At 40.0% G+C, this 25317-nt stretch overlaps 1 protein-coding gene across 1 annotated transcript in view; it reads right to left on the reverse strand.

Moving 5' to 3' along the window:
• EHBP1 (EH domain binding protein 1) overlaps window positions 1-25317 on the reverse strand; it is a 206204-nt gene that overhangs the window by 138971 nt on the left and 41916 nt on the right. The window contains exon 5 of the mRNA XM_062490659.1: window positions 21675-21728. Coding sequence (XP_062346643.1) covers window positions 21675-21728 — 54 coding nt within the window. The remainder of the gene's footprint in view (window positions 1-21674; window positions 21729-25317) is intronic.

The raw sequence follows: 25317 nt of genomic DNA on the forward strand, positions 1-25317 counted from the left end.
GAACGTGTCAGCAATATTATTGCAGCATGAATGTGTCTCCATTATTAAATTCATGACTGTGCTTTTTTACTTCTCTTGCATCTTACTCACAGCTTCCCAGCATGTGCCAAAATCACCAGAACACATAACAACAACAGGATACAACACAGTTGGAGAAGTGCATCAAAATAGAGAGAAATTGCTGGACCTGCTGTTGCTCTTTCCTCTCCCTGTATCTCCCAGTGCCACTGCAAGGCCACCACTGCCCTCAGCTCTGTGGCTATGACCCTCATCACAACATCCACTCTGGAAGAGCTGGCCTTTCAAGAAAGTGTCTCCATTCCAAGAGACCCGTGCCACTTTATTACTACTTCTCTTATCCAAACCTGCAGCTCACTATCAGGGGCAAAACCTCATTGATAGAGGTTTAATATGCAAGTCTCCTCCCAGCTGTTATGTCAGAGTAGTGTGGCTGGCAGGGGATGGTTCCTGTGTGCAGCATGCTGCTCTGCAGAGCTCAGGAAGGAGGAAAAAAATTTGGGATCTGCAGATCTCACCAGTGTCATCCTGCTGAGGGGTGGGCTGAGTCTGATGTCAGCAGGAAGAAGCAGGGGGAAAAGGGTGGGAATACAACCAGGGCAAAAGGGAGGCAGCTGAAAATTCACATCTGTGTGAAGCTGGAATGGGGACATGCTCACACATGTCAGACACCTCAGCTGTCACACCCTGTGCACACACAGCAGTGGGAATAGTGTGTGGTGCAGGTGTAGTTAATTTTTTTGTATCTATGTTTATAAACAACACAGTATACATCTTAACAGCAAGGATAAGCATAAAGCATTCCAAAATGCACCTCAGCAATAAACATAAACCTCAAGTTTTGAAAGCCCATCCCTGCCTCCCTCCCTCCAAATTAGTTTCAATCAGGGAAATAGCTAAATGGATTTCTTCTAACTTTGTACTTAAAGTAAAATTCACCTCAAGGCTGACAAGCATAGAAAATTTCAATCGAATGGGTGATTTTTTTTTTTTTGTTAAAGCTGCAATAGCCTGAAAACAGGGGCTTGTAATGAAGCTGCCCCATCAACCATAACCACACTGTCAGCAGAGCAACACAATCATATTGCCTGTGCAAAGAAGCAATGCATTTAACATTTTCTTCACTGTGTATTATCTATTAGCTGAGTTTGTCACAGAGATATGTGGCAGTTCCCTGCAATACTTATGAATATATGGCAAGGCATACAAGAATCCATCTATGTCTGCCTTGGCATAGGTTTGTCTTACTACATTTTGGCAAACAACTTTAAAACCCACCCTTCTCTTAAGTTTCTGTTAAATACTGTTACTATCCAGAAACTGAAGTCGTCTGAGGCAAGCATCTCAGATCTTCCCATTGCTATTCTCTATTACTAATGCACATTACATGTTCAATTCTCCCTTGCTGTTCCTATGAAAAAGGTCTTGTCAAAAACAGATTTCATTTTTTTCTGTGTATGCACAAATTAGTTATGGATGATTAACAAAGCATTCATTCTTTTATTTGCTTTGGCTGAGACTTGATCTGTGCTACATTCATGTGAGGGAAGCACTCAATTTTACGTTGATTAAATATGAAACACTGCACTCTTGATAAAAAGAGTTGTATTCAGAGCTGCATAATATACTGACAAAAGATGCATGTTCTTGGGCTAATAGTTTCTTAAACAAGTTTTTCCAGATTTTTAATTGCAAAAAACTTGATACAGCTTTTTTTGCTTTTTTTTTCTTCTCAGCAAATACTGGGCAGTGAGAGCTTTGTGTCCCAAAGCAATCTGGTGCAGTCTTAATAAACAATAGGTATTTCAAATTGGATATAATAAAAAGGAATTTTCAAGTTCTGCCCCAAAATTTGATTTCTTTAAACATAACTTGCATTACAAAACTTTTTTTTTTAAAAAAAAAGACTGCAAAACGAAGGACAGATGACAAATCATAATTATAGAATTTGTCTTTTATTGCATCAAAACATTCAGCAAAGATAAAGAAGTATTGGAGAAGTCTTATGGAAACTTACAGCCAGATGTAACTGAGAACTTAGCCCTGATCTGCTGTTACTGACCCCAGCTATCATAGGATAACATGTGCATAAATGCTCCTCAGTAAGGCCCATAAATTCTCCCTGTCCATTAAACACAGTGACAGAGCAACACCAAAAAAGGATACACCTTGGTTAAGCAAGGTATTTAAGTGCAAGCCTAGCTTCAAGTACACAATCTACTTGTAATTAAATCAAGTTAAAGAAAGCCATGTTATTAAGCACCTTGTTTAATTTGGGAACAAATTATTAGTCCTTATAAACCAGGAGATTCTCTCTTGGGGTTTGCAGCACATGAAAACAAACACCAGCCTACAGAAACATGCACACAAGCAGAGCATTATGACAATTTTACAAGAGGGGATTAATTTTTTAGTGTAACTCCACAGAGTAAGGGCAGCTCTTACTCAGGTTAGGAGGAGGTCTGACCACATTCATTCTTTTCCAAACTTTTGTCAACAACTGATGGTCTTATAAAACCTCTGCTTAATGTTCCTGTGCCACAAAAATAAGTCTGTTCAGTATGTTTCTTACACGTCACCAAAATGAAAGCGTGAACATAGAGTTTGCAATTTCACTGCCAAGGGGAGAGAGTCCTACCACAGCATGAAGCTAGAAAAAGCCAAAGCAAGTGAAGCTTGATGCAAGTTGAGCTTAGAAAGGACAGCTAGTGCTCCACATGGAAGAAGGTGATTTCTGGAGGTGCCCCTGGAATATCACAGCACTGGATGAGAGGACAGTGGGAGAGAACAGATGGAAATTTGACCAAAGCAGGTTACTGCATGGTCTCTGAGCAAAATGTCTCTGCTCCTCATGAAGGTTGATGCTTGCTAGCGGGCAGTTTTTGGAAGAGCCCAATAACCCCTCTGGAGAACGTCCCTCCAGCACTAAAGGGTGCAGGCAGGGGACAAGAAAGGGCCAGCAAAGGCAGCCAGGCTGATGTGGAGCAGCCACCCTGCAGCACAGGGTGGGAGCTCCTGCAGGGCATGAGAAGCATGAGGGGTCCCAGGAACACCCATCCCTCCTCACAGCCCTCATCCAGAGCAGAGGCACAGTGGAACAACCTCTACCTGCAGCCATCAGACAGCGCCTGTCTCCAAACCAAAACCCAATCCCACTTTTCCAGCCACAGGCTCCCACCTTGCACCAGGCATGGCACTTTACGGGCTCTTCTTTCAGTTCCTCTCATTAAACCAGCAGAAAACTCACCCAGAAAAAAAAAAAAAAAAACACAATGTTTCAGCTGGGTCAGACCGAGCTCTCCAAAGGCCTGGTGAGCACCAGCATGGGCACACAGGAGGGCTGCTGTACACAAAGTGGGGAACAGGGAGGACAGAGCAAGAAACCACCTGTTTTGACAGCAGCATACTGAGAATGGTTCAGCCATCACATGGGGTTGCATTTCTATACTGTGTGGAGATTTACTCCTCCTGTTCCAGCCTATGTGAACTCAGCTCCCTGTCCTCGCACATACAGTATGGCTCAACTGAGACGAAGATTTATTTTTTTTTTAAGGAGCTCCAAAAACATTATTTCCCCTCTTTGCTTCAGGTCACATAAGAACACACAAAAGGACAAAGCAATAAATGCTCACATGCACTTTCTTGTCTTTATTTCCATTCTCTGGAATGAGGCCAGAGACATCTAAGTAGTGCACTCTGTTCTCTTCCACTCCCTCACAGAAATTATGGACTCTCCTTTGCAGCCAATTTCCTCCTCCTTCTCTGTCTGGGCCCAAGCTTCAACCACTACAAAACAATGTTCCCCTGTTTCTCTCCAGGGCCCATTCTCCATGCATCAACCCGAGGCTCCCTGAGGCCTCCCAGACCTTTAAGGCTTTACTTTTACAGATCCAGGATGAAAACCTGTTCTTTCTGCTTCAGTTCTGGGAAAATTCCACTCTCTCCCCACTTTGCATATGAACTCAGCTGCACTCCTGCATTTCCTTCAGGTTCAGCCCCTCCATGGTGCTGAGGGGCTGCCACTCCTAGGGGCATTGGCACACCAGTTCAAACATACCTGACACAAAGTCAGAGAGCTGCCTTGAAAAATACAGAAATGTTTCGTGGCACAGGTTCTCCCCAGTCTTAGCCTGAAATTTTAAATTGGGCACTGGCAAGTCAAACGGCAGGTATGTCACATATTACACCACTTCCCATTTTTTAAAACTATGCACATTTATTATTATTATTAGACTTGCACAATTTATAACTCATAAAAATAAGTGCTACAAAGTAAATACCAGTTTCAAATAATCGGTTTTTACACATTCTCTTGAAAGGATGTTATGCTCCACGTTCCAGCTACCCTGTGAACAGTGTTACAGGCACAAGCACTGTCAACAATTCTAAAGCTCCCCTAGAAATAATGAATGTGAACAAAAAGGCAAAGATGTTCCTAATGCCTTGCTTATTAATATATCATGTTGCCATTTAAAAACAAATACAAGAATAAATTAATAAATACAGAACATGTCGAATGGAAGTAGTTTCTTCTCTACTTCTTGGCCGTGAAGTTAACATAACTTATGGATTTGAAAAAAACCTCAGTGTTAATTAATTTAATATTTGATCTATCCATATTTTAAAATATTCCACAATAAAAGCAATTTTAAAAAACAGAGCTAAAAAACCCAACAAACATAAGCAGACCTAATCTCATAATGATTGCTACCTAGAAGCACTTATGAGACATATGCATTAATCAATTATCAGAAAGTAGTGCTTCAGTCCCAGATAGTCAGCAACAACCTTTGTATAATATTACAAGGAGCCTAATGTTTTGGCAAAACTAGAGCAGGAAAAAATGAAACTAAAAGGCATATTGTACATGTGACCTACAGGACTGGGATTATTACCTCTAAGCTTATTAAGAGTAAAAGCTGTCAGTCGGACCACCCCACAACCAGGGAGGAAAACTGAGATTACTCAGCAGCAAAAGGCATAAAAAAAGGAGACGTGTCTTCTCAGAATGGACGGAGGCAGAGAGTGAACCACAGCCCTGCTTCAGCTATCTGAGCAGTAATTGGCTCACAGGAGCGACTGCCACGTTAAGGCATTATCATTATCTAGCTCACATAACTGGAAATTCACGCTCTGTTCTTTAAATTGGCTTAACCAGCAGCATCTGCAGCACTTTAATTAATTACAGCAATTGGCGTACCTTAAAAGTAGATGCACAGATCTGAAATGATAATGCCCCGTGAGTAATAATTGTAAACTAGCATTAAACCAGACCTATCCTAAACAAAAACTAGGGTATACTGTTGGGCTTCAACAGAAAACAAGCTTCAACCTAGTAATTACTATTGTCTGCCCAGGTTCACCAACAGATACTACAATTCTATGTGACACTTTACATCCAATTAGCTCAGGAATGCAGAAACTCACAACACGTACAGCAAAAATCTGTTCGGGTTTGATGCTATCCAGTCAAAATTTGCTCAGGCACCTAAATTTGGGGTTCCTTGAAAGATAAACTTTGAGTTAAAACCGTAACAGAGGCTGATTACCACTATTTCTTTTTAGTACACTCCTTATAAAGAAATGCAGAAGCCAGACTTCACAGTAAGCTCCGAAAGAAGTTTTTTTGACAGCTATTAGCTTTGCTTCAGTAAAAAAATCCACAGGCACTGTACATAAACGTGGTGTATGTTCTTTCCTGGTATCCACAGCTCTAAAATATAGAAGAATTACTTGGAAAAAAAATTGGAGACAAGAAGCCAAAAAAACTAGTTTCTTCCTTTTATGTACAGCGACTTGAAATCTTTACTTAGAAGAAAATAATTTTTAAATCCTGACAGTGAAATCCACGTACACATCCCAGAAAAAAATCTAAAAGTTGTTCTTCATACCATTTCCAGCCAGAACACAAAACACAATTGAGATTTGTTGTGACTTGTTTCCGTACAATTTCTGGTTTAAAGACAGATTTTACATTTAATTAGCACCATGCTGCAAAACGGGACAGAAGAATTTTAATCAGGCATCTTGAATGTAATGGAAGTTTAAACATTTAAACAGCTCAGTGCTACTAAATTAATCAAATCTGATCCTCAAATTCATAGGGAATTTAGGGGTCAGAATACCTGGTATAAAGGCCACTACCAAACCAAATTTGAACTTCCCATTTATCAAATACAAGTCTTATCTTTCACAGCCGTGTGAAAGAATGAAGCACAGCTTCCTGGATTCTAGTAAAGATGCAAAGTTTTGAACATATTTTTAACCCAAAGAAACCCAAAACCAAAGACTCAACTAAGGGATGATTGGTTTTAAGTTGCAAAAACTTTAACCGTCTAAAAAAATAGATGTTGCAGCACAAAATACACCTTTGTGCAACGTCCTGTGCCCATTTCTGAAAGCATGACTGTTCTCCTTGTAACTCACAGAACTCACACGGAGGCACAACCTCAGCAAGGCACAGTGCAAGCCCGAACAGCTAAAATACCGAGCCAGATGCAGCAGCAAAAACCAAAACCAGCAATCTTATGTAGCAACTCACTCCACAGAGACATATAAAAGGCAGCCAGAAGAGAAAAATACCTTTTCTAAAGCAGTAAAACCAGTGACTGTGTTTATATACTCTGTGCCTATCGTGCCTGGGCTATGCAGACAGCAATGAAGCTTCACTGGTATGGACAATTTTAAGACATGAATATCTTTGCTCAGAAATACTCTGATAAAATGTTTATCTTGGGTGTACAGAAAACAACTGCATGCACAAATAAACAGATGCAGTCAATGTAATGACGTTCATCTCCTCAGTACCATTTATAAATCCCAATCTAAAAACAACCTGTGCTACTAAAGCACCAGCCTCTGAGGAAAAATGGCCACAGTGCAGGAAAAATAAAAATTTAAAAAAAAAATAAATAAAACAATAATTCTTATCTGAGACTGATACTTATTCCACGCAGTCACCCATTTCTGATGGAGAGGGATCACAAGTGCACAATACAAGTTATTCGTTGACTAAATATCATCCCAAAATGCTCAGTTATAAAGGTTGGAAGGATTAACACAAAAGGTCCCACTCCAAGACAAATGTCTCCTTCATAGTTCAGTTCACAGCCATCACAACTGCTCAGTCAGGCCTGCGATCCCAGAGCGCCGGCCATATACCTGCTAACCAAACACACCAAACACTTGGAAAATCTCTTGTTGATACTGCCATGTTTTTAGAGGAGATTTTAATTACCATCACAGAGAAATAGACTTTTTTTAAACATGCAAAGATCCCAAATAGTTTCTGCTTCAAACCTCAGCACTTTCTTGAAACAACTTCCACAGAGGAATTACAAATTTGCCAGGCTGGCATGATTCACATGCTGCTTCCTCCCTTCTTCTCATTCAGTCTCTCACCTTTTCCAAGCAAAAAAAAAAAAGAAATGTGAGACATGGAACAACTCTTCCCTGGTTTTAAGCTGCTTGAAGAAGCCTGACATGATTTAATTGCACATTTATATACAGGCCACTTTTCAAAATAAATGCAGAGAAATGGATCCATTAGCATGCACTAAAACATGTTGGAGTCTGGTGCAACAATAAAATCACTTTGTGGTTTTCCAACAAATCATAAATTTTAGGGGAAAAAATTGCTATTGCAATTCATATTTCTAAATACATATTTGGATTTAAACATTTCTATCTATTAATTACGCTCTTTCACGTGGCCTTACATTTCAGAAATTATCTGAACTGTGCTTATCTTGTTTTATTTTCAGAAACAGACTACAGTATGAAAACTTAAATTTCTAAAGGAGAAAGGGCTGAATTTTAGTGCTGAATATTTTATTCTTACTGGATGGTAATTTTTCTACTCCCTCTACTGGCATACCTTAAAACCGAGTAAAGAAAAACCTGAAGGGAGTTCTGGCTTGTAAAACATAATGAGAAAATATTTTTTGTAACCTCAAAGTAATTGTTTGTACAACTCAGCAAAACATTATTCTTAAATCTTGGGGATTTGTGAGCCTTCAACAATTTTTTGGCAGATTTCTTCATTGTAAAAATTAACTGAGCACCTCAAAAAAAAACATTCTGACCAATTTGTGTTAGAATTACTATCAAGCAGTCCCATCACCTGTCACTGCTCTGATCAAAACAGGTCATTCTCTCAAACATACTCTGTGGCTGAAAGACCCGAAGAGTGATCTATGGAATAGAAATCTACACGATTACCACAAGTCTACATAAATAAGCAAAAATATCCTGAGCTTAACGAGTCACTACTTAAATGTTAGACAGTGCTCCGTGAACCATTTTATATTAAAATTGGATAGTTCTAAACATCGCACATACAAGAAGTATTGTTTGACACAGTGCCATTTTGATGATAAATTGCAATCTACAGCTCAAATAATTCTAGCCAGGGATTAACATTTCAGAGGCTGAGCCAGAGATTATGTGTGTGGATCTTGAATTTCATCATCTCCCTTCGGCACAATACCTCATTCTTCCTTTTTTCATCTATTCTCTCATGAAGGGTCAGGAAAGCTTAGCCTTGCTGTTTCATTCATTTCATCTCTACATTAACCAGATACCTTGCAATCTTTAGTTCTTACGTGTTATTCCATTACAAATACTACAGCCACACCGTGCCGTGCTCGGGCTAATGAGGCATGTACCAAATCAAAGGCTGCCATCAAGTGGTTGTAGCACACTGCCAGCGCTATGCAAAGTTAGTGTTCTGCACGGGCTTTCACCAGGACGTATTGTTCAGGGTGGATTAAACTCTGCCCTGATTTAAAGCTTTGGGAGAAATCCAGATGCTAGGAGATGGTGGTCCCACACCATTTCACGTCCTTCCTTTCAAATTCTAAGGTCCAGCCTAATAGCTGGTGCTCCTGTTTCTTGCCAGTCTGGATCAGCAGGCTTCAGAATTTCTGCCATCATGCTGCTTATCGCTGTGCACCAGTGGAGATCAACCTTAATAACCAGTCCAAAGCTTCCCAGCCAGCAGTAGGACAAGAAGGGTGTCACAGAGTGGGGGCTTCACACAAGATAGGGAGAATCAACACAGTTTCTTGTGCCACCATACCCAGTTTCAAATCAGACTGCATTAAAGATTGTTAATCTCTGCTCCTACTGAACTTGAAGGCAATGTGAGAGTTCTTCGTTGCAGAGATAGTGATGAATATCCTCAGCATTACTCAGCGATTTGAAGCAAGCATGCTTTGATAGATCATTCTTCAGCACAAGCATTCCACCCCACCCACACAAATGGCCTTTCCATCTAGATACTGTATTGCCACATACCACCAGCTCTAAACCACAGCTGTTAACTCCAACTCATCTTCGCCTGGCAGGTAGAAAAACAACCAAGCACAACCAAAGTAAAAACCACTTTCAAAGAATCACAGATTCACCAAATGGACAAGGTGGGGAAGGACCATTGTTGGGATCACCTAGTCCAACCTCGCTGTTCAAAAAGGGTCCCCTTAGAGAATGTTACTTAGGACACTGTCCAGATAGATGTCCATCTCTGGTGAGGGAGACTCCACCACCTCCCTGGACAACCTTTCTAGCACTTAGCCATCATCACAGTCAAGTTTTTCCTTCTCATGTTCAGGAAGGGCTTCATTTGTTCCAGTTCCTGCTTGTTGCCTCTCATCCTATTTCTTGACACCCTCCTTCAAACACTGATACACATTGATAAAAAACCTCTCACAGTCTTCTTCAGCCTGAACAGACCCAGCTCTCCCTCAGCCTCCCTCATAACAGAGGTGTTCCAGACCCCACAACATCTCCATAGCCCTCCTGAGGATTCTCTCCAGGACTCTCTTGTACAGAGGGGCCCAGAAGTGGACACAGCACTCCAGATGAGGCCTCTCCAGGACTGAGAAGAGGGGCACAATTACCTCCCTCAATTTCCTTCTTCTCACTTTTCAGTGCACCAAGACAGATTTATTTTTTCTTTTTTTTTTTTGCTACTATAAGAAAAAAGCTTGGCACATGCCATGGGACACAGAAAAGCTTTGCATGGTCGGGATGAGACTAAAGATTAACCAGATGTGTCTTCCCATTTCCATCCACGGCATGACTTCCAACAATTTAGCTGTCACTTAAAGTAACACCTTCCATCTAGCAGTTGCCATGAAAATACCAAGAAAATATGATTTGAATGTAATTGACGAAGACAGACAATTCTCTTTATTTCTGAAAGGGTTTGGCTCCAAAGGATAAAAAGCTGAAGAGCCATGCTCACCCTGCTGCCCACAGTGCCTGACCATCCAGTCTCCCTTGGTCTCCCCTTGCCCTTGTCATCAGCCATGTCTTGCATCTTGGACTTTTCATTTTCATGGAATGATATAAAAAAGCAAACACTGGAATAGGAGCATTGGAAACAAAACCAAAACAAAAGAAAAACAACAACAAAAAAAACCACCCCACAACTTGGGAGTGGGAAAGAGAGGTGAAAAAGTATAGGGTTTTGTCAGATACAGATTTTGATGGTAGTTGAATTCTATGTTCTTTTTGCGTTCTTTTCAGAAATTATTTAGCGCTCAAAAGGGAAAAGCACTACCAAATCTCACATTTTAAATAACTTCTCACTCTGCAACAGGAAAAAAAGAATGCAAATATAAGTAATTTTCATTTCAGGGGTCTACTTTACAGATAAAAATAGGAGACACATCAACATCACTTCTGGTTTGGCAAATATTGAATATTGTATGTGTTCTCTGAATTTTGTGCTGTGCCTTCCTGTGACTGGAGACTGTTTCATGGAGTTGTTTAGCTTTAGAGAGGAAAGCTTTAAGAGTTTCTTTAATCTTATCCCTTGCTGAGCAGAATACTCTTATAGTATAAACCATTAAAACTATATTATAAAAACTGAGTCTTTAAAAGAAAATTTCTGAAAACTAGTAAATGTATTTATTTTAAGCAGGTGAAGCCCCCAGAGTCAGACACAGCTGTTTCCTATCTCAGGCTATGCTGCACATGGTATGAAAACAAACTTGGAAAACCTGCCATCCATCCTGCTCAGCCTGCCACGAAGGACAGGTTGATTTGTTCTCAGTTCTAGTCTACAGAAAACCCTCCAGAAGCAGAAATACTGCTATACAACAGTGTAACGTTACACAACTGTACCATCTTCAGGCTTTACATGAACCATGCTTTATATATATATATATATATATATATATACACACATACAATTCTCAGGCCACTGGAAAATGTTAGAAACATTGCTGAAGTACAGTGCTGTGGTTAAGGAATGGTTCTCCCCAGTTTAATGTTCCAACTGAGACTCTCCAAACCACGCTCCACTCGTTCTCTGCCTGCCCCCTCCTGTCTGAGGACTTGCCCACTAGAAACTGGAGTGGCATTTACCCTTGAAGAATTTCCTGTGGTGGTCATTCTTCCTCTCAACTCACACACCCGTGTTGCTAGGGCAGAGGTGGGTTTTCCATCCCATTTCCTCCTGTCCTCCATGTGGCCATGCAGGCAAAACCCCTGGGTACCTTGTGGTGTGAACTCCCTCTATCAAGCAGGGGTGCTTGCTCCCAGAAGCAGAGACTCTGGTCTGTACTGGTGGGAGATGGGACATTTCCTCTCTAACTTGCTTGAGTCTTTCCAGTCTGTCCACAGTTTTTCCACAGCTGAGACACAAGTTGTTAGGGAGGCAATGAGATTATTTTCATATTGCTGGAGTCAGGCAGTCACCTGAAGCACTATTTGTTCTCCTTTCATTGACATCAAAGCCAGTGAGTTGACACACAACAATGGCAGGCTCCATACAAATTTCAACCATGTGGATTGTGTCCTCTGGACCTCATCTGGATTTACAGGAGACTCTTTTAATTTGGATCCTTATAGATTACCTCCAGCACAGCTGATTGTCTCAGGTATCGGGTACCTTCCTCCGTGGCATTCCACCTGCCTGTGTGCACCCTCACACTTGGCTGGAGTGGATTCCAGAAACTCAGTTTCTGCCCTCTTCCCAATCCCCTCATCCATGCCCACATCCCAGGGATCCCAGGTGCTTGGCTTCCATACCATGGACTGTGATTTTCCAGCATTGGAGCAGCCAGGTCACCAGGGGTTCACCAGGCTGGCAGGTGAAATCTTAATCTCACACCTCAGTCTAGGACAGGGATCAGGTGATTATCTCTGTGAGGGCCCTCCTTCCTCTTCATCCCTCACTATGCCAACTGATTTGGTCTTGGATTTCTCTTTCTGTACAGGACCAACTACTACAGGCTGTTCCTCTGCTTCAGCTCAGTCCGAGTGGCCACTGAGGTGCCTGTGGGTCTGATTTCCTCCTCCTCCTCCTCCTCCCCCTGAGGGTGCTGTCCCAGTATTGAATGGTGTCCATGAAGAGTAGCCAGGACCCAGCACCCTGCAATAAGTTGCTCCTCCTCTGGAGCTGCCACAGCATTCTCCTTGAAAATATTCTGTCACTTTACCAGGGTCCCATTGTTGTTTAAAAGGGTGAACTTCCAAACCATCAGAGAAGAGAATTTCCCCAAATACCGGCCCATTTTTCTCCCATATTCCATGGCATTCACGACTGTCCACCCTTGGGACAGATCTTTGATTGACCTTCCCAGAAATCTCTCTCCTGACTCTAAGCAGGTGTGGGGTACACCGAGAAGTCATAGCAGACATAGCAACAAGAAAATGCTTCCCTTAGCATCCAAGGGAAATACAAAATTCTCAATAACTGTTTTAACAGGCCTGAAGGAAGAAAAAGGAGTGAGAAACTGGGGAAAATCATCCTCCTCTGTTCCCCTCCCAGTCTGTAAAATCAACCCAGTCCTGGCAGAACCAGGACATATAGTCCACCGTGCTCAGAACAGCAGCCTTTGACTTCAGGGATGCAACTCTGTATGAGTCATACATTTGGCAAAAACTCAGTTTAATCTTATATTTATGCTAGTATGTGGAGCAAGAGAAAACACTGATAAGTTACTAAATGCCCTTTACAGTACCTTATTCAATACCATTTTTTTCAGGCAATCTTTTCAGCCAAGACTCAGGCTGCCACCATACTTAAGCTAAACCAGAAAAAGTTCATTTCTACTGCCTGCCAAGATTCAAGAAGCCATTTGGCTCAGCAATTGATAATGTAAAACAATGAGAAAGGAGAAAATTCACGCTAAAAACATAATATGATGGTGTAGCTTCAATTCAGAATGAAGAATATGCTGGGAGGGAAACGAATGAAATGGCATCAATTAAGTTATGGGGGTCAATTAATTTTTATTATATTAAATTCTATTAAGACACCTAACAACCAAAGATAAGAGGCTGAAAGAAATAACACTCAGAGCTATTACACTGCCAGATGGTTTTCCTAGTAACAAGGGTTTTCAGGAGGCCAGAACTCTTATTTTCCTGGCTATAGTTCTGCTGGTGGCCACTATTTTTAAATAACATGCTCTCAGTTAAATTACAACTGCTAGCATGTACAATCCTATCCTGTTACTTAATGCAGAGCTACATTTTACACAATAATGGATATTTTAATTCTTTCTGGACACCTATTTCCGTACCTTGAGCACATGCAAATGCAAGGTATTATCTCAAATCAACCAAAATATTCAATTTGACTCCCAGATTATCTGCCTTTGAAGGTGACTTACGTCAAAAATATTTTTCATTAAATGCATTGCCATATTTTCCATACCGAGTATTTTGTACTACACAGCAGCAGCATATGCTGCTGTTTTAACACCATACAGGTACCAGGTCAAAAATGAAATATATCCAGCATAACGCTGCCCTAGACAGAGATATTTTACATAATGATATTCTGAACCACATCCAGAGCAAGCACACAGCCCTGACTGTACAGAGATGTAAAAACACACTCGGACACATAAAAACAGAAAAAATGTGGCATGCTGAACAAGCTTAAAAGCAAATACTTTTCTACTAAAAAGCAAGTTGCTTGGTTCAGCTTATGCTCAGAGTATGATTAGACCCCCACTGTAAAACAATTACCAAGACACTCTTATGTATTTGATGTCTGAAAGTGAAACAATCTCCTGCAGACTCCAGCTCTTACATGTGCTGGCCAGTGTATTTTAGTGCTGATTTTCTATGAATAAACATATGCTAAGAGTGGCTGAAACACACTGCTGGTTTTAAACATGCCTAATGCAGTATTAGAGGCTTGTTTCCAAAGCTGTCTGCCTTGTTTATCTCCTTACCCCTCTGTCTGATAAAGGACACCACTGACAGCAACTCCAAACAGCTGCCTTGTACAGCTATAGGACACAGATTCTTCTAGCAGGAAATAGCCTCCCCTCAAAAACCCAAACCAAATGGTTCTAAGCAACAGAAAACAGTTGTACTTTACTGCTGTGAATCACTTATAACTGCATCAATTAAATGTTACCATGTATGTTAGTGTACCACACTTTGTGAGCTACAAAGCCAGAGCCTCACACTCAGGATGCTCTGCCTGGAGGCCCAGGGGTCTTTTTTTTCCAGCTGCCACTTGCAAGACCCTCTCACGTAACTGTAGCATATATACCAGAAAATGAGATGTCTCCTTCACCAGAAAAATGTTAAACCAAAATGTTGCAATATAGTTTTCAAAATTACCATAGCATGTGCCAAATTGTATTTGATATATATGCACTTAGTGCAGCTATTAACACAGCATCAGAAACAACACTATTTAAAGGACAGTTTGGGCACTGCATTTCATTTAGGAGATGAAAATTGAATAACAAAAGAAAATTTTCATAACTGTTTTTTTGAAAAAACACGGTAGAGAAGGGTTCAATTTTACACTCACATTTTACACTCATTCAGGATAAAAGCAGCTATTAAAAGTGTAACAGGTTAATTAGCTATTAGGAGTTATTTTAACAATTTCTCCAAAATCCTTATTTAAATAAGTTTTTTGTCATCTCTCAGCTCTGCTTTAATAGATTATTATGTATTAATGGCAGAAAGGATTCACAGTGGCCCTAACTCCAGGTGATGTGGACACAGTCTTGTTTTGGTCAGAAGGAAAATGACATTGCAGACAGTAAATTGTATATCCTAAGTGAACACTAACAGGCTTTGCCGGGGGATACAGGAGTGGCCGCAGGTCAAAATATCAATTAATTAACCATGCTGTTCAGAAAAGTTTATGGAGCTCTTGCCCTCACAATGTCTGCCTGGAACCAGGGGCTGCTTGTGCCTCTCCTTTGTGCTGGGCCGTGTAGAGGAGAAAACACAATGTTTCACACCTTCCCCCTGTAATACTCGCCCTAAATATAGGTGGTAGTTTACTTGTCCTACAGCATTTGGTGTAAAATTTCTCCAGCAGAACTCAAGTGTGCAATCAATTTCCACTATCTTCTGTACTTTTCAGAGAAGATGCCAAATCCAAGGGGATTGTTTAAGTAAGGGACTCCTGTAGGGTCAGTGTGGACACACAGGGGAGTCACCCACTCTGAGATCCCCCAAACCAGAGTGATCCACTCTGTTCCAGAAGCCTTTCTCCTGCTCCTTTCCAGAGTCAGGACCCTGGCCCTGATCATACTTCCCTTTCAGTTAAGATTGCCCAGAAAGGCCATCATGGAGCACAGAAGGAACAACAATTTATTACTGGAAAAGCACAGGATCAGGCCTCCGAGAATGATTTCCTACCCTGGTTCCTTTACAGCCAGAGCAGCCAATCAAGACAACAATTTCTGCAAGTTTTGCTTCAAAGGCCTAATCTCGGAGATTTCTCAACTAGAACAAAGTGCTAAATATTTAATGTAAGCAAAAACTAAAAGTAAAACAGGTTTTCTGAACCTCTATTACATTTAAACCAGAACAAGAGTGAGACAGCTGACAAAGCAGCAGTTAATTCCCAGCTATATCTAGACCAGAATACTCAGCCTAATTTACACAGGCAGCTAGTCACAGTTCACATAATCACACACAGCAGAATATGACAGGGGAATTAAAGGACCAGGAAAGCATGTCTGAACTATGAGCTATTCTAAATATATTAAATGCAGACATTTAATTCAGAAAAAAGCTAACCCGATCAATTATTATTTTCAGCAAAAAATTACTTCAAGCAAGATACACAAAACGAATGGACAGAGAAGCTTTTACTACTGTTCTTTAAATAAAGGAAATAACCAATTTAAAACTTAAGTTCTCACATGCTACAAAGATGCTCTAGAAGAGATACCCAAGATTTTATAATAAATTCTGATATAGCAATTGATCAGCAAGTAAGGAATTCATCTTGTTTCTATGTCAGTCTTTTCCCCACGCTCTTCCAGCAAACAGCATTAGCAGTACTCAGAATTTCAATTCCCTAGGCATTTGCATCCCAATAGCTATTTCCAGAAACAGGTGAGAAGATAAGACTTGGGCTTTCATTCAGATGCAGGGCAAAACTTGTCCTTGCAGAGTTAGTGTTGCAGCAGTACTATAATAACAGATATGCAGCCACCCAGTAAAAAAGTATGTTTTTATCAAAATTCTGGGCTAATTACTGCTCTCTAAATGCTTCATCTGGAAAACAACATATTCAGAGCTGTATCTGATGAAAACGTAACTTTTTGCAAACACCTCATTTTACTGTATCACATTCAAAATTTGTCACCTTTAAGACTGGAAACAAATTCATTTCTATGTCCCACCACTGGCCCTCTTTTTCCCATTACTTTCACCTTATTTATCACCTTTATTTGTGGTGTCATGCCAGGCATTTTAAGAGCAAGAAATAATCTCTCCAAACCTGTGAGTGATAAAACATGCTCCAGGGCGTTCAAAATGAGAAATCATCATGAGCAACCATGATCCAGAATTTCAGAGGCAAAGGGGGAAGGGTGGACTGGGGGATGACAGCCACAAAAGAGCACACATGTACCAATAAAATGAAGCTGGATTATGGCAGTTGTTCTGTAACATTTTCTAATGTTTCTTTTATTTTGAGGCTTTGGCAAGATTTGAGTGGAGGCCAATTCAGAACTCTTTCTAGACTGGGGTTCCTGAAGCTACACAAGAGTGACAGAAGGAAAAGTCAGGTCTCATTTTTTCAGCTTAAACTCCTTAGTCTTTATAGCTCTTCCCTGAAGGCCAGCATGATCAGCAAACTCTAGACTCCTTTCTTCCCTCATTCCAGACGTTTCAATGGCTCTATTAAAAAAATCATCATTAGAAAACAGAGTCTAAAAAGGCATCAAAGCTTTTTTGAAGACTATCTAGAAAGGACAGATACAGAAGTCACTCCAGTTTCCTAGATACCAGTACAAGAACAGCCTGGAAATTCTGCCTGGAATGCTTCCCCCCCCCAGGCAGGTGACACAGTGCAAGCAGAGTGGGGCACAGCTAGTTCCTGAAAGCCATGGGCAGCAGGAGCAGAGCAGGACACCAGCACTTCCTCACATAAGTGGATCCATCCGTGGAAAGAGAATGCTAATGACCTGCTAATGAAATCATGAGAAGTGAAAAATCCCACACGTAAAACACTGTCAAATTGTTGGGGACAGAGGCGAGGAGGAGGGAGCCTCCAGCCACACGACAGCAGACTCTGTTCTCCAGAGCTGTAATTGCTAAGGAAAGGAAGAGCTGCCTAAAGTTTATCAACAAAGATTTGGCCAGCCATGATTCCTCCCAGTGAGGACAATGGAGCATTGGAAGAGGTTGACTGGCAATGCTGCAGAGAGCCCACCTTATTTTTTTTTTTTTTAAACTGCTTAGGCAAATGTTTGTCTGGAATTATGCTGCCTTGAGGCAACAGTGCAAGAGACGTGAGGCTGCCTCCAGCTCCAACTCACAGGAATCTATGAGCAAAGCTTCAACAGGTGGGGCATTGTTCTCCATCTACCTGCCAAATCAGTAGGTCTGGAATTATCAAAGATCAAGTTTTAATAGACCCACCACGTAAAAAAAGAGGACTACAGTTCACGTCAGGAATAACAAAAATTATTGTCAGTGGAATTTCCTACTGGAAGGGGCTTGCTCACCACAGTCCTGAGCCCTGGGAATGACCTAAGGACAACAGTGAACTTAAGCACAGGTGGGAAGACAGAGAAGTCTACTATGAACTCTGGAATGTATTACTGTGCTATTAGAGGCACAAACATGGGCTCAAAAACATTTTTGACAAAAAGCTGGGAAACTTGTTTCACAGTCTGTGCATTTTCAAGTCGGGAAACATTCCATGACTCTCAGTTTCGTTAAGAATGTAGGAAATAACTGTCTACAAAACTGCCAGCAAACAAGTAAACATTATAGTTTGTCTTCAGTGGATGTTCTTATGTACTTTTCCATGCTTTGAGGTTTCTAGGAAGCCAAATGACATTCTTCCATCACTTCAGATAACTTAATTTGAAACAAAGTTCTTGTAGATAGAACCAATGAAAGCTTCTGCATTTTTGGACCAATTTAAACCTCCTCTCTTCCATCTTACCCCTTTCTCATCCCATTAGCTAAACAATCTGCAGAGACCATGAAACACAGCCCAAAACTTCAGGTCAGATGAACTGCTCTCAGAGATGTAGTCTTTGTTTCAAAACTGCCCTCCCTCCTGACACCTCTGAAGGAACAGGGGAAGGAACCAAGTGTGGGAACAGCATATATTCAAGTTACCCACAGAAGCAATGAGAGAGAAAAGTCACTTACTAGAACAAGTGGCTTATGAAATGGAAGGCAACTCTTTAAATGTTCTTTACATGGAATAGGCAAAATACACTAACAGCAATCTGTAAGATTTTGAAAGCCTATTACCACTCTACACATGGGCAACTGTTATTCTTAGTTATGAATTTCTTACTCTCCTACTTACAACAGCCAACCTGAACACCCAATGTTATTATTCAGTAGAACATAAAAGAACCACCAAAAGAATTGCAAGAACTGCCTCATGAAGTAAAAGCAGATAATAAATTACACAGAATGTGGTTAGAGAGATTAAATTAAAGACAAGAAAGTTATCAGTAAATATACACAGAACACAGCTGCGAAGGAGATAAAGAAAAGGCTGATGGAAAATTAATACCAAGATTTAAATGGTTAGAAACTGCTCTGCAATCAAACTATTTATGGATTATACATACAATAGATGACAAAGTTCACCTAGTAGAATATAAATAGAGAGTTACCAGGGCAATGAAAATACAGCTAGAAAAAAGCTAAAGTAATCAAGGTAATGGATCATTAAGTAATGTACATATACCCCAAACAAGAAAAGAACCACAAAAAAAAGCCTCAAATATCTTGTTTCCTTTTCATTTACAGCATGCTTTCTTGCAGAAATCACCTCATCACTATTAAAAATCCCTCTGAAAGTGCAGAATAAACTTCTTTGGAATTTGGCAGCATATTTGCTCAGCCATACTTAAATGTAACAAAATTATTTTAGAGAATTACTCTTAACACTAATTAAAAAGAGAAGCTCAAAATTTTTAGCAGAATTCACATAGCTTCACAACTAAAGCACATCCTTAAGCTCTTCAGACTTCAGTATTTTGTGTTCTGAGTATTGCTGACCAAAGAGGAAGGGAAGTCCTGCAGCCTCTCAGAGAAGAGAACATCCCTGAACAAAACAGAAAAGATCCCAAAGGACTCTGAATGTTCCCATGCTTCCCAAAGATGGCCTGGTCTTGTCAGGTTAATGATCAATACATTGTTGTAAAACCAGGAAAATCACACTTCAGGCCCGAACAGAGTAAATGCCTATAATTTAAGGAGTGAGGAGAACAACCTCCTGCCTCCATGGCTCCCCTATTTCTAACAGGAGGTGTTTCATGCTCTGGAATGTCAGCCAGCCATTGGAACATTTGTCACTTGCTCGAACCGATGAACGTGTTTTCATCCACCACTAAGTGGAGCTGTTACCCTGGGAAAAAGAGTTTCTCCATTTCTTCCAGAATTAAAAAAAAAAAAAAGGTGGGAGGAGAAAGAGGTGATAGAAAGCAACCAGTTCTATAGTTTCTTCAGCTATCAGTAATTTTTGCGGTAAAACTATTAAATTTATTATTCTGAGGATACTATTTCTATATCCTCCAATCAAAGAATAAACATCTACCTACCAGTGACCATTTGGCAGTTCTTGTGAGATGAACTAACAGCACAGCAGAGGTTGTAAAGAAGTTCCCACGTAACAGAAGATTGCTCTGCACAGCTCAGCGAAGGTGAGAGGCAGAGAGCAAAACAGCAAGGCAGCTCATGGTCTGCTGCCCCCTTTACATGGAATACACTGACATGTAAAGAAAGCAGGACACAAACTCAGCCTACATGCCCCATATAAAATCCCGAGGAAAAAAAGTTATCTGCAGTGTCACAGGAAATCCAGCTACACCCAGAGGGGCTGGCTGAGAAATACACTCACATTGTTTTATCCAGAGCTACTTGTATGGTGACAATTGGAGATTGAGACTTCCCTGATTAAAATAAACTATGTGAGAAAGAAAAGGAAACTCCAGGAAACTGCAACTAAACTGTGATTTGTGTTGACAAGCGCTGTAAGTGAAAATAGAAACTTGACATTTAAAACAAAAGTATAAATAAAGCGTTTTGCTTTCAGCCCTTTTAAATGTTCCGTTACTGGTGATAAGAATAAATCTTAGCTTTAGACATCTAATCTAATATTGTCAAGAAAAAGAAGCATTTTTAGGTTAGAAAAAACATATAATGCAAAATCCATTGCCTCCCCACACTTCAGTGCTATGTGGTACTACTTAGGAGAAGAGCAATTTCTTTTTTGTTTAAAAAACAATGTAAAAATTAAATCATGTTACCGAGAAACAGTCCATAATGAAACTATATTAACGAGCAATAAACACTGTCTTGATACCACAATCCTTTAAAATGTATTTGAAGACAAAGTTTATTTTCCAAGAAAACCCCAGGTAAAGCAGCTTCCCCTTTTTTCAGCCCAGGCAGCCCCAGAGCAGAAGCTGCTGCCCAGTACAGAGAAGGGAAAGGAAAAAAGTACTTCACGAAGTACTTGCTCTACGCAGTGTCAAGCAGTGCAGTTTGGCAAAGCCTGTTGTTTGTACAGCCTTCAGGAATTCAGCTCTCTGAGGAGTTCTGGGAGCTCCTGGCTTGGAGGAGTCAGAGCCTCACAGGAGCAGCTTTTGAGTTTTCAGTCGGTGTGCAGGACATGCAGAGGGATCCCAGGGAGCAGCTCTTGACTCACACTCCTCCCTGCCTGACCATGGCTGGTCCCACCTTTTCCTCCTGTCCCAAATTGCTCATCCATCAAGGGTGGGCAATGAGCTCTGCTCTCCCCTAGAGAGTGGAACTCAACCCCAGAAGAGCGTGCTGCCATTTGGGACGTACAAATGTCATAACCTGGCTCTGACTTGTTCACTGCCCTGCTCATACACAAATAATGTGTCACAGCCCATAAAACAGTGACTCATGACCCAGCTCCACCTTGTTCACTCATTGCTCACAGCAAACTAATGCAAGGCAGACTGATGCTTACAGGGAAGGAATTTAAGCAGGTGAAGTATAGGACTCCCCTCTCCTGTATTTCAGTTGTAACATAACAAGAGGTATTTCAATAAGCCTTCATTCCTACAGAGTTAGGATTTACAGTGGTTCAGTTGCTCAAATTTTATACAGGACTTTTTCAGCATCTGGACATGTTTAAATATTTTTAAATTATTAAGTCTTATATGTTTAAAAAAAACCATAACAACATTCCAGCTTACGTTCTCTATGACAAACATCCACTCCTTGTCTTCAAACTCTTCAGCGTGGGGATCCTAGAAAAACAAACCAGAGAATTTGAGTCTAAAAATAATCCAGAATTCAAGAGACTGCAACACAGCCAAGATTTCCATATACTCTGAATTATTTTTACCCACAGAAGATGCCAGAGGGAAATACTTCAGCTAGGATATAGGCTTTATTGGATGTCCACTATATGATGAACAAGTTGGGGTAAAACTGCCAATGAGGATTTAACAGAGACTCCTACAGATACAAACATGATGTTGGTGCTGATGAAGGCCTGTAATTCTGTTATCTTTCATTCAATGGGGAAAAAAAAAATCTCTAATTCTCAAGTTCCACCTCCCAGATCAACACAACAAATCCCAATCTTGCAAATAACAGTGGAGGGAGCCACTTGCTTCCACCTGGAGTGAAAAGATGCACACCCCAACCTCCCTAGGCCCAGACTATGAGCACAAGCAGAGATCCAAATTCTCAGCTTCAGCACAGCACCTCCTTCCACTGCAGATTTCTTAAATACTTATCCTGAGTTCACAACATTTCTATCGTATCACATGTGAGGATCAGAAAACATTTTCACTAACAGGAAGAAAAATAACAATGAAGTTCATTTACTTGGCGCCTTTTTTTTCTTTATTTAATGAGCTTTCTGTCTGCTAGAGTGGTCTGTATTGTTGTTGTCTGGAAGTGAAATAACAGTGGAGAAGACACTTAAGTCATTCCTCTCCAGCCTCTATCAAGGATCCTACTTTAAACAAAATACTTTTTAAATAATTCATCATCCAGTCCAAGTTCTGAACAACTGCAGCAAAACTTCTACTCCTCTTGCAAAATAGATTCTCACACTAAGAGAATGTGTCTTGAGTCCTTCTGTTGACATGAAGCCTGCTTTTGCTATACCTCAAGTCTATCCTATGATTTCTAATTACAGGAAAACACTCAATTACTCCTCTGCCCCTGATGTTTGCACACTATAGGTGTTTGGAGTCACTTCCATATCATCAGTATTTCCCAGCGTCATATAGGAGACCCCGCAGCATCTCTGTTTTCTTGCTACTATTTGGCAACTGGTCCTGACACTACAGCAAGCATGGCAATTCCATCTTCCTGCTCTAAATTAACAAAATGCATCAAGATATTTTGCTCCTACCTTATATCCCTTAGTACCATCTTCCTTTTCTTTCCAGAATGCTACAAGCCTCACATTTAATTGTCTTAACTCACCTTATTTTAGTCTTTGCTTTAACCCTTGTTTCAGTTTTGCTTCGGAGTCAGACAGTGGGGAAAGATGCTGTACTATTTTTTAACTAGTTCTCTTTGAATACACAAAATATTTTGGAGAGTAATGAGCATATAGCGCCAATAACCAGAGAAAATAATTTTATGGGTTTTTTTTTTGTTTTGTTGGGTTGGGTTGGGTTGTGTTGTGGGTTTTTTTGGGTTTGGTTTTTTTTTTGGTGGGTTTTTTTTTGTTTGTTTTGGTTTTGGTTTTTTTTTGTTTGTTTTTGTTTTTTGGTTTTTTTTTCCGCCAGCACAAAAAAACAACTTGGGAAGTGTGCTCTTAAATAAACCTCCTCTTTGGATGAACTACAATAACACTTCCAGAAGGATATTGTCCCATCTCCTCCTGTGCATCCTTCCTCCAAAACCCAGCCAAGTGAGTTCCCTGCACAGCCCCCCTGTAAAACATTTTCAGTGAAAGAATATAAGATGTTGCTAAAAACTTAGGTAAAAACTGATGATTAATTTTTCTATAGGAATAAATCTTTTAAGAGGTTTTTTTTTTTTAATTAAAAAAAAAAGAACAATTTAAATAATGCAAATGAGTATCAAAACATGTTGTACTGGTAACCTTGAGGACAGAAAGGCAAGTAGATACATACAAAATTATACTGAGGAATTTCCATGTTCCAATTAATGTCTTGTAAATATCAGATTATGTAATTATATCTCCATCGCATTAATCAGGTTTGTGGAATTCTGCATTATGTAAATAAAGTACATGATACCTGAGGGTTTGGTGCATACTATATAAATTCTAAAGATGTAACTTTCTGTAACCCAGCTATTAAATACTTAAAATTTTTAAGAGTTAACCTGGGGCAATTACCTTTCTGTTTAATTACTTCCTTTGATACAGCATGAAATGACATAATGAGATTTAATGGAATCATTAACCACTTTATGTTTTAATAAGCTACTCCATAATAAGTGACTCAACTCTTAAATATTTCATCCTGCTCAATTTTTTTCCCCTAGCTCCCCCAAAAGCTATTAGGACAAGCTTGCAGGCTGACCTAAAACTGTTTCCAAAGGCAGGGTCCAATATTTTATCCCATGTAACAAACAAAACATTCCTTGTTTTGTTTCTGCAAGGCAGTAATCTATAAAGCCAAACCAAGCTCTCTGTCAGTGGCAATAAAACCCACACCTCTGAGGGCTACAGAACCAGGTGCTCTGCTGAGTACTTCTGATCATCTGACAAAATAACACAGTGTAATGCAAAGACTCCTTAATGTTCAACATTTTAGCACACACTTGAAAGCAAGTTGTGAATGCTTTAGGAAAATAAATGCAGTGTATTGCCCCAAAACAGCCCTTTAAAGCTTCAAGGACTCCTCTAATGAACACCTTTACCAAATGTTCAGAGAGTATTAAATATGCTGATATATGAACACTTTACATATGCATAGGATATTTCAGATTTAAAGGTGAATCCAGATTTTTTTTTTTAAAGCCCTGTTTCCTGTTAGTTTTAAAATGTCTCCAGGAAGAGAAAACTAAATAATTTTATATATGTAAGCCTCAGCATTTCCTCACAACAGACACATTAATGGCTTCACTCTTCCACTAAAATGCTTTTATCAGAAGCCCAAGGAGCAGCATAGAGACTCTTATTTCTAATTAACTTACAACTTTGTTACATGGTCACGCAGATGCTTGTATGATTATAGTTATAACACAGTTTCTTGTATGATTATAGTTATAACATGGCTTCTATTGCAAACAACATGTTACATTTTGGGCTAACATTTCCTCATGTGGTTTCCATAACAGGTGTTGTTTCTATAAATCTGGCTAATCTTTCATCTTATTTTGAATTTGAAGAGAATAAATACCAGTAAAAAAAACCCCACACCACCACATACTTCCCTCACTGGCTAATCCATATTTATTCCCCACATAAAACTCTTGTGATGTATCTAGAAAAATATTATTTGAGGACTATACAGGAGACTGTGCTTTAGGAAAAAAAAATGCTACTCCAAAGAACAGCTCCAGGAGTAATGGTTACAGCAGTCTCTGGAATGCTCCAGTAGTGTAGGAAAGCACTCTCTGGTAACAGGGCAGAAACCTCACCTCACCTGCAAGGAGATACAAGCTGGGAATACTTAAAGTCAGGAGTTATAAACAGACTTTATTCCCATTTCCTAAACGCAAATGATAATGAAAATTACCTAAGAAGATAAGGAACAAATTGCCTCACATCTCGCTGTAACACGAGGGGAGTTGGCAAGAGATTTTTTTTTTTTTATACTGCATATTTGCTTCATCAGTATACCACAGATGCTGAACTACACTCTATCCAGCATTCACTATGGTTTCACCATGAATTGA

This window comes from Cinclus cinclus, chromosome 3 (genome assembly GCF_963662255.1).
Source record: "Cinclus cinclus chromosome 3, bCinCin1.1, whole genome shotgun sequence".
In the NCBI taxonomy this organism is placed as follows: Eukaryota; Metazoa; Chordata; class Aves; order Passeriformes; family Cinclidae; genus Cinclus; species Cinclus cinclus.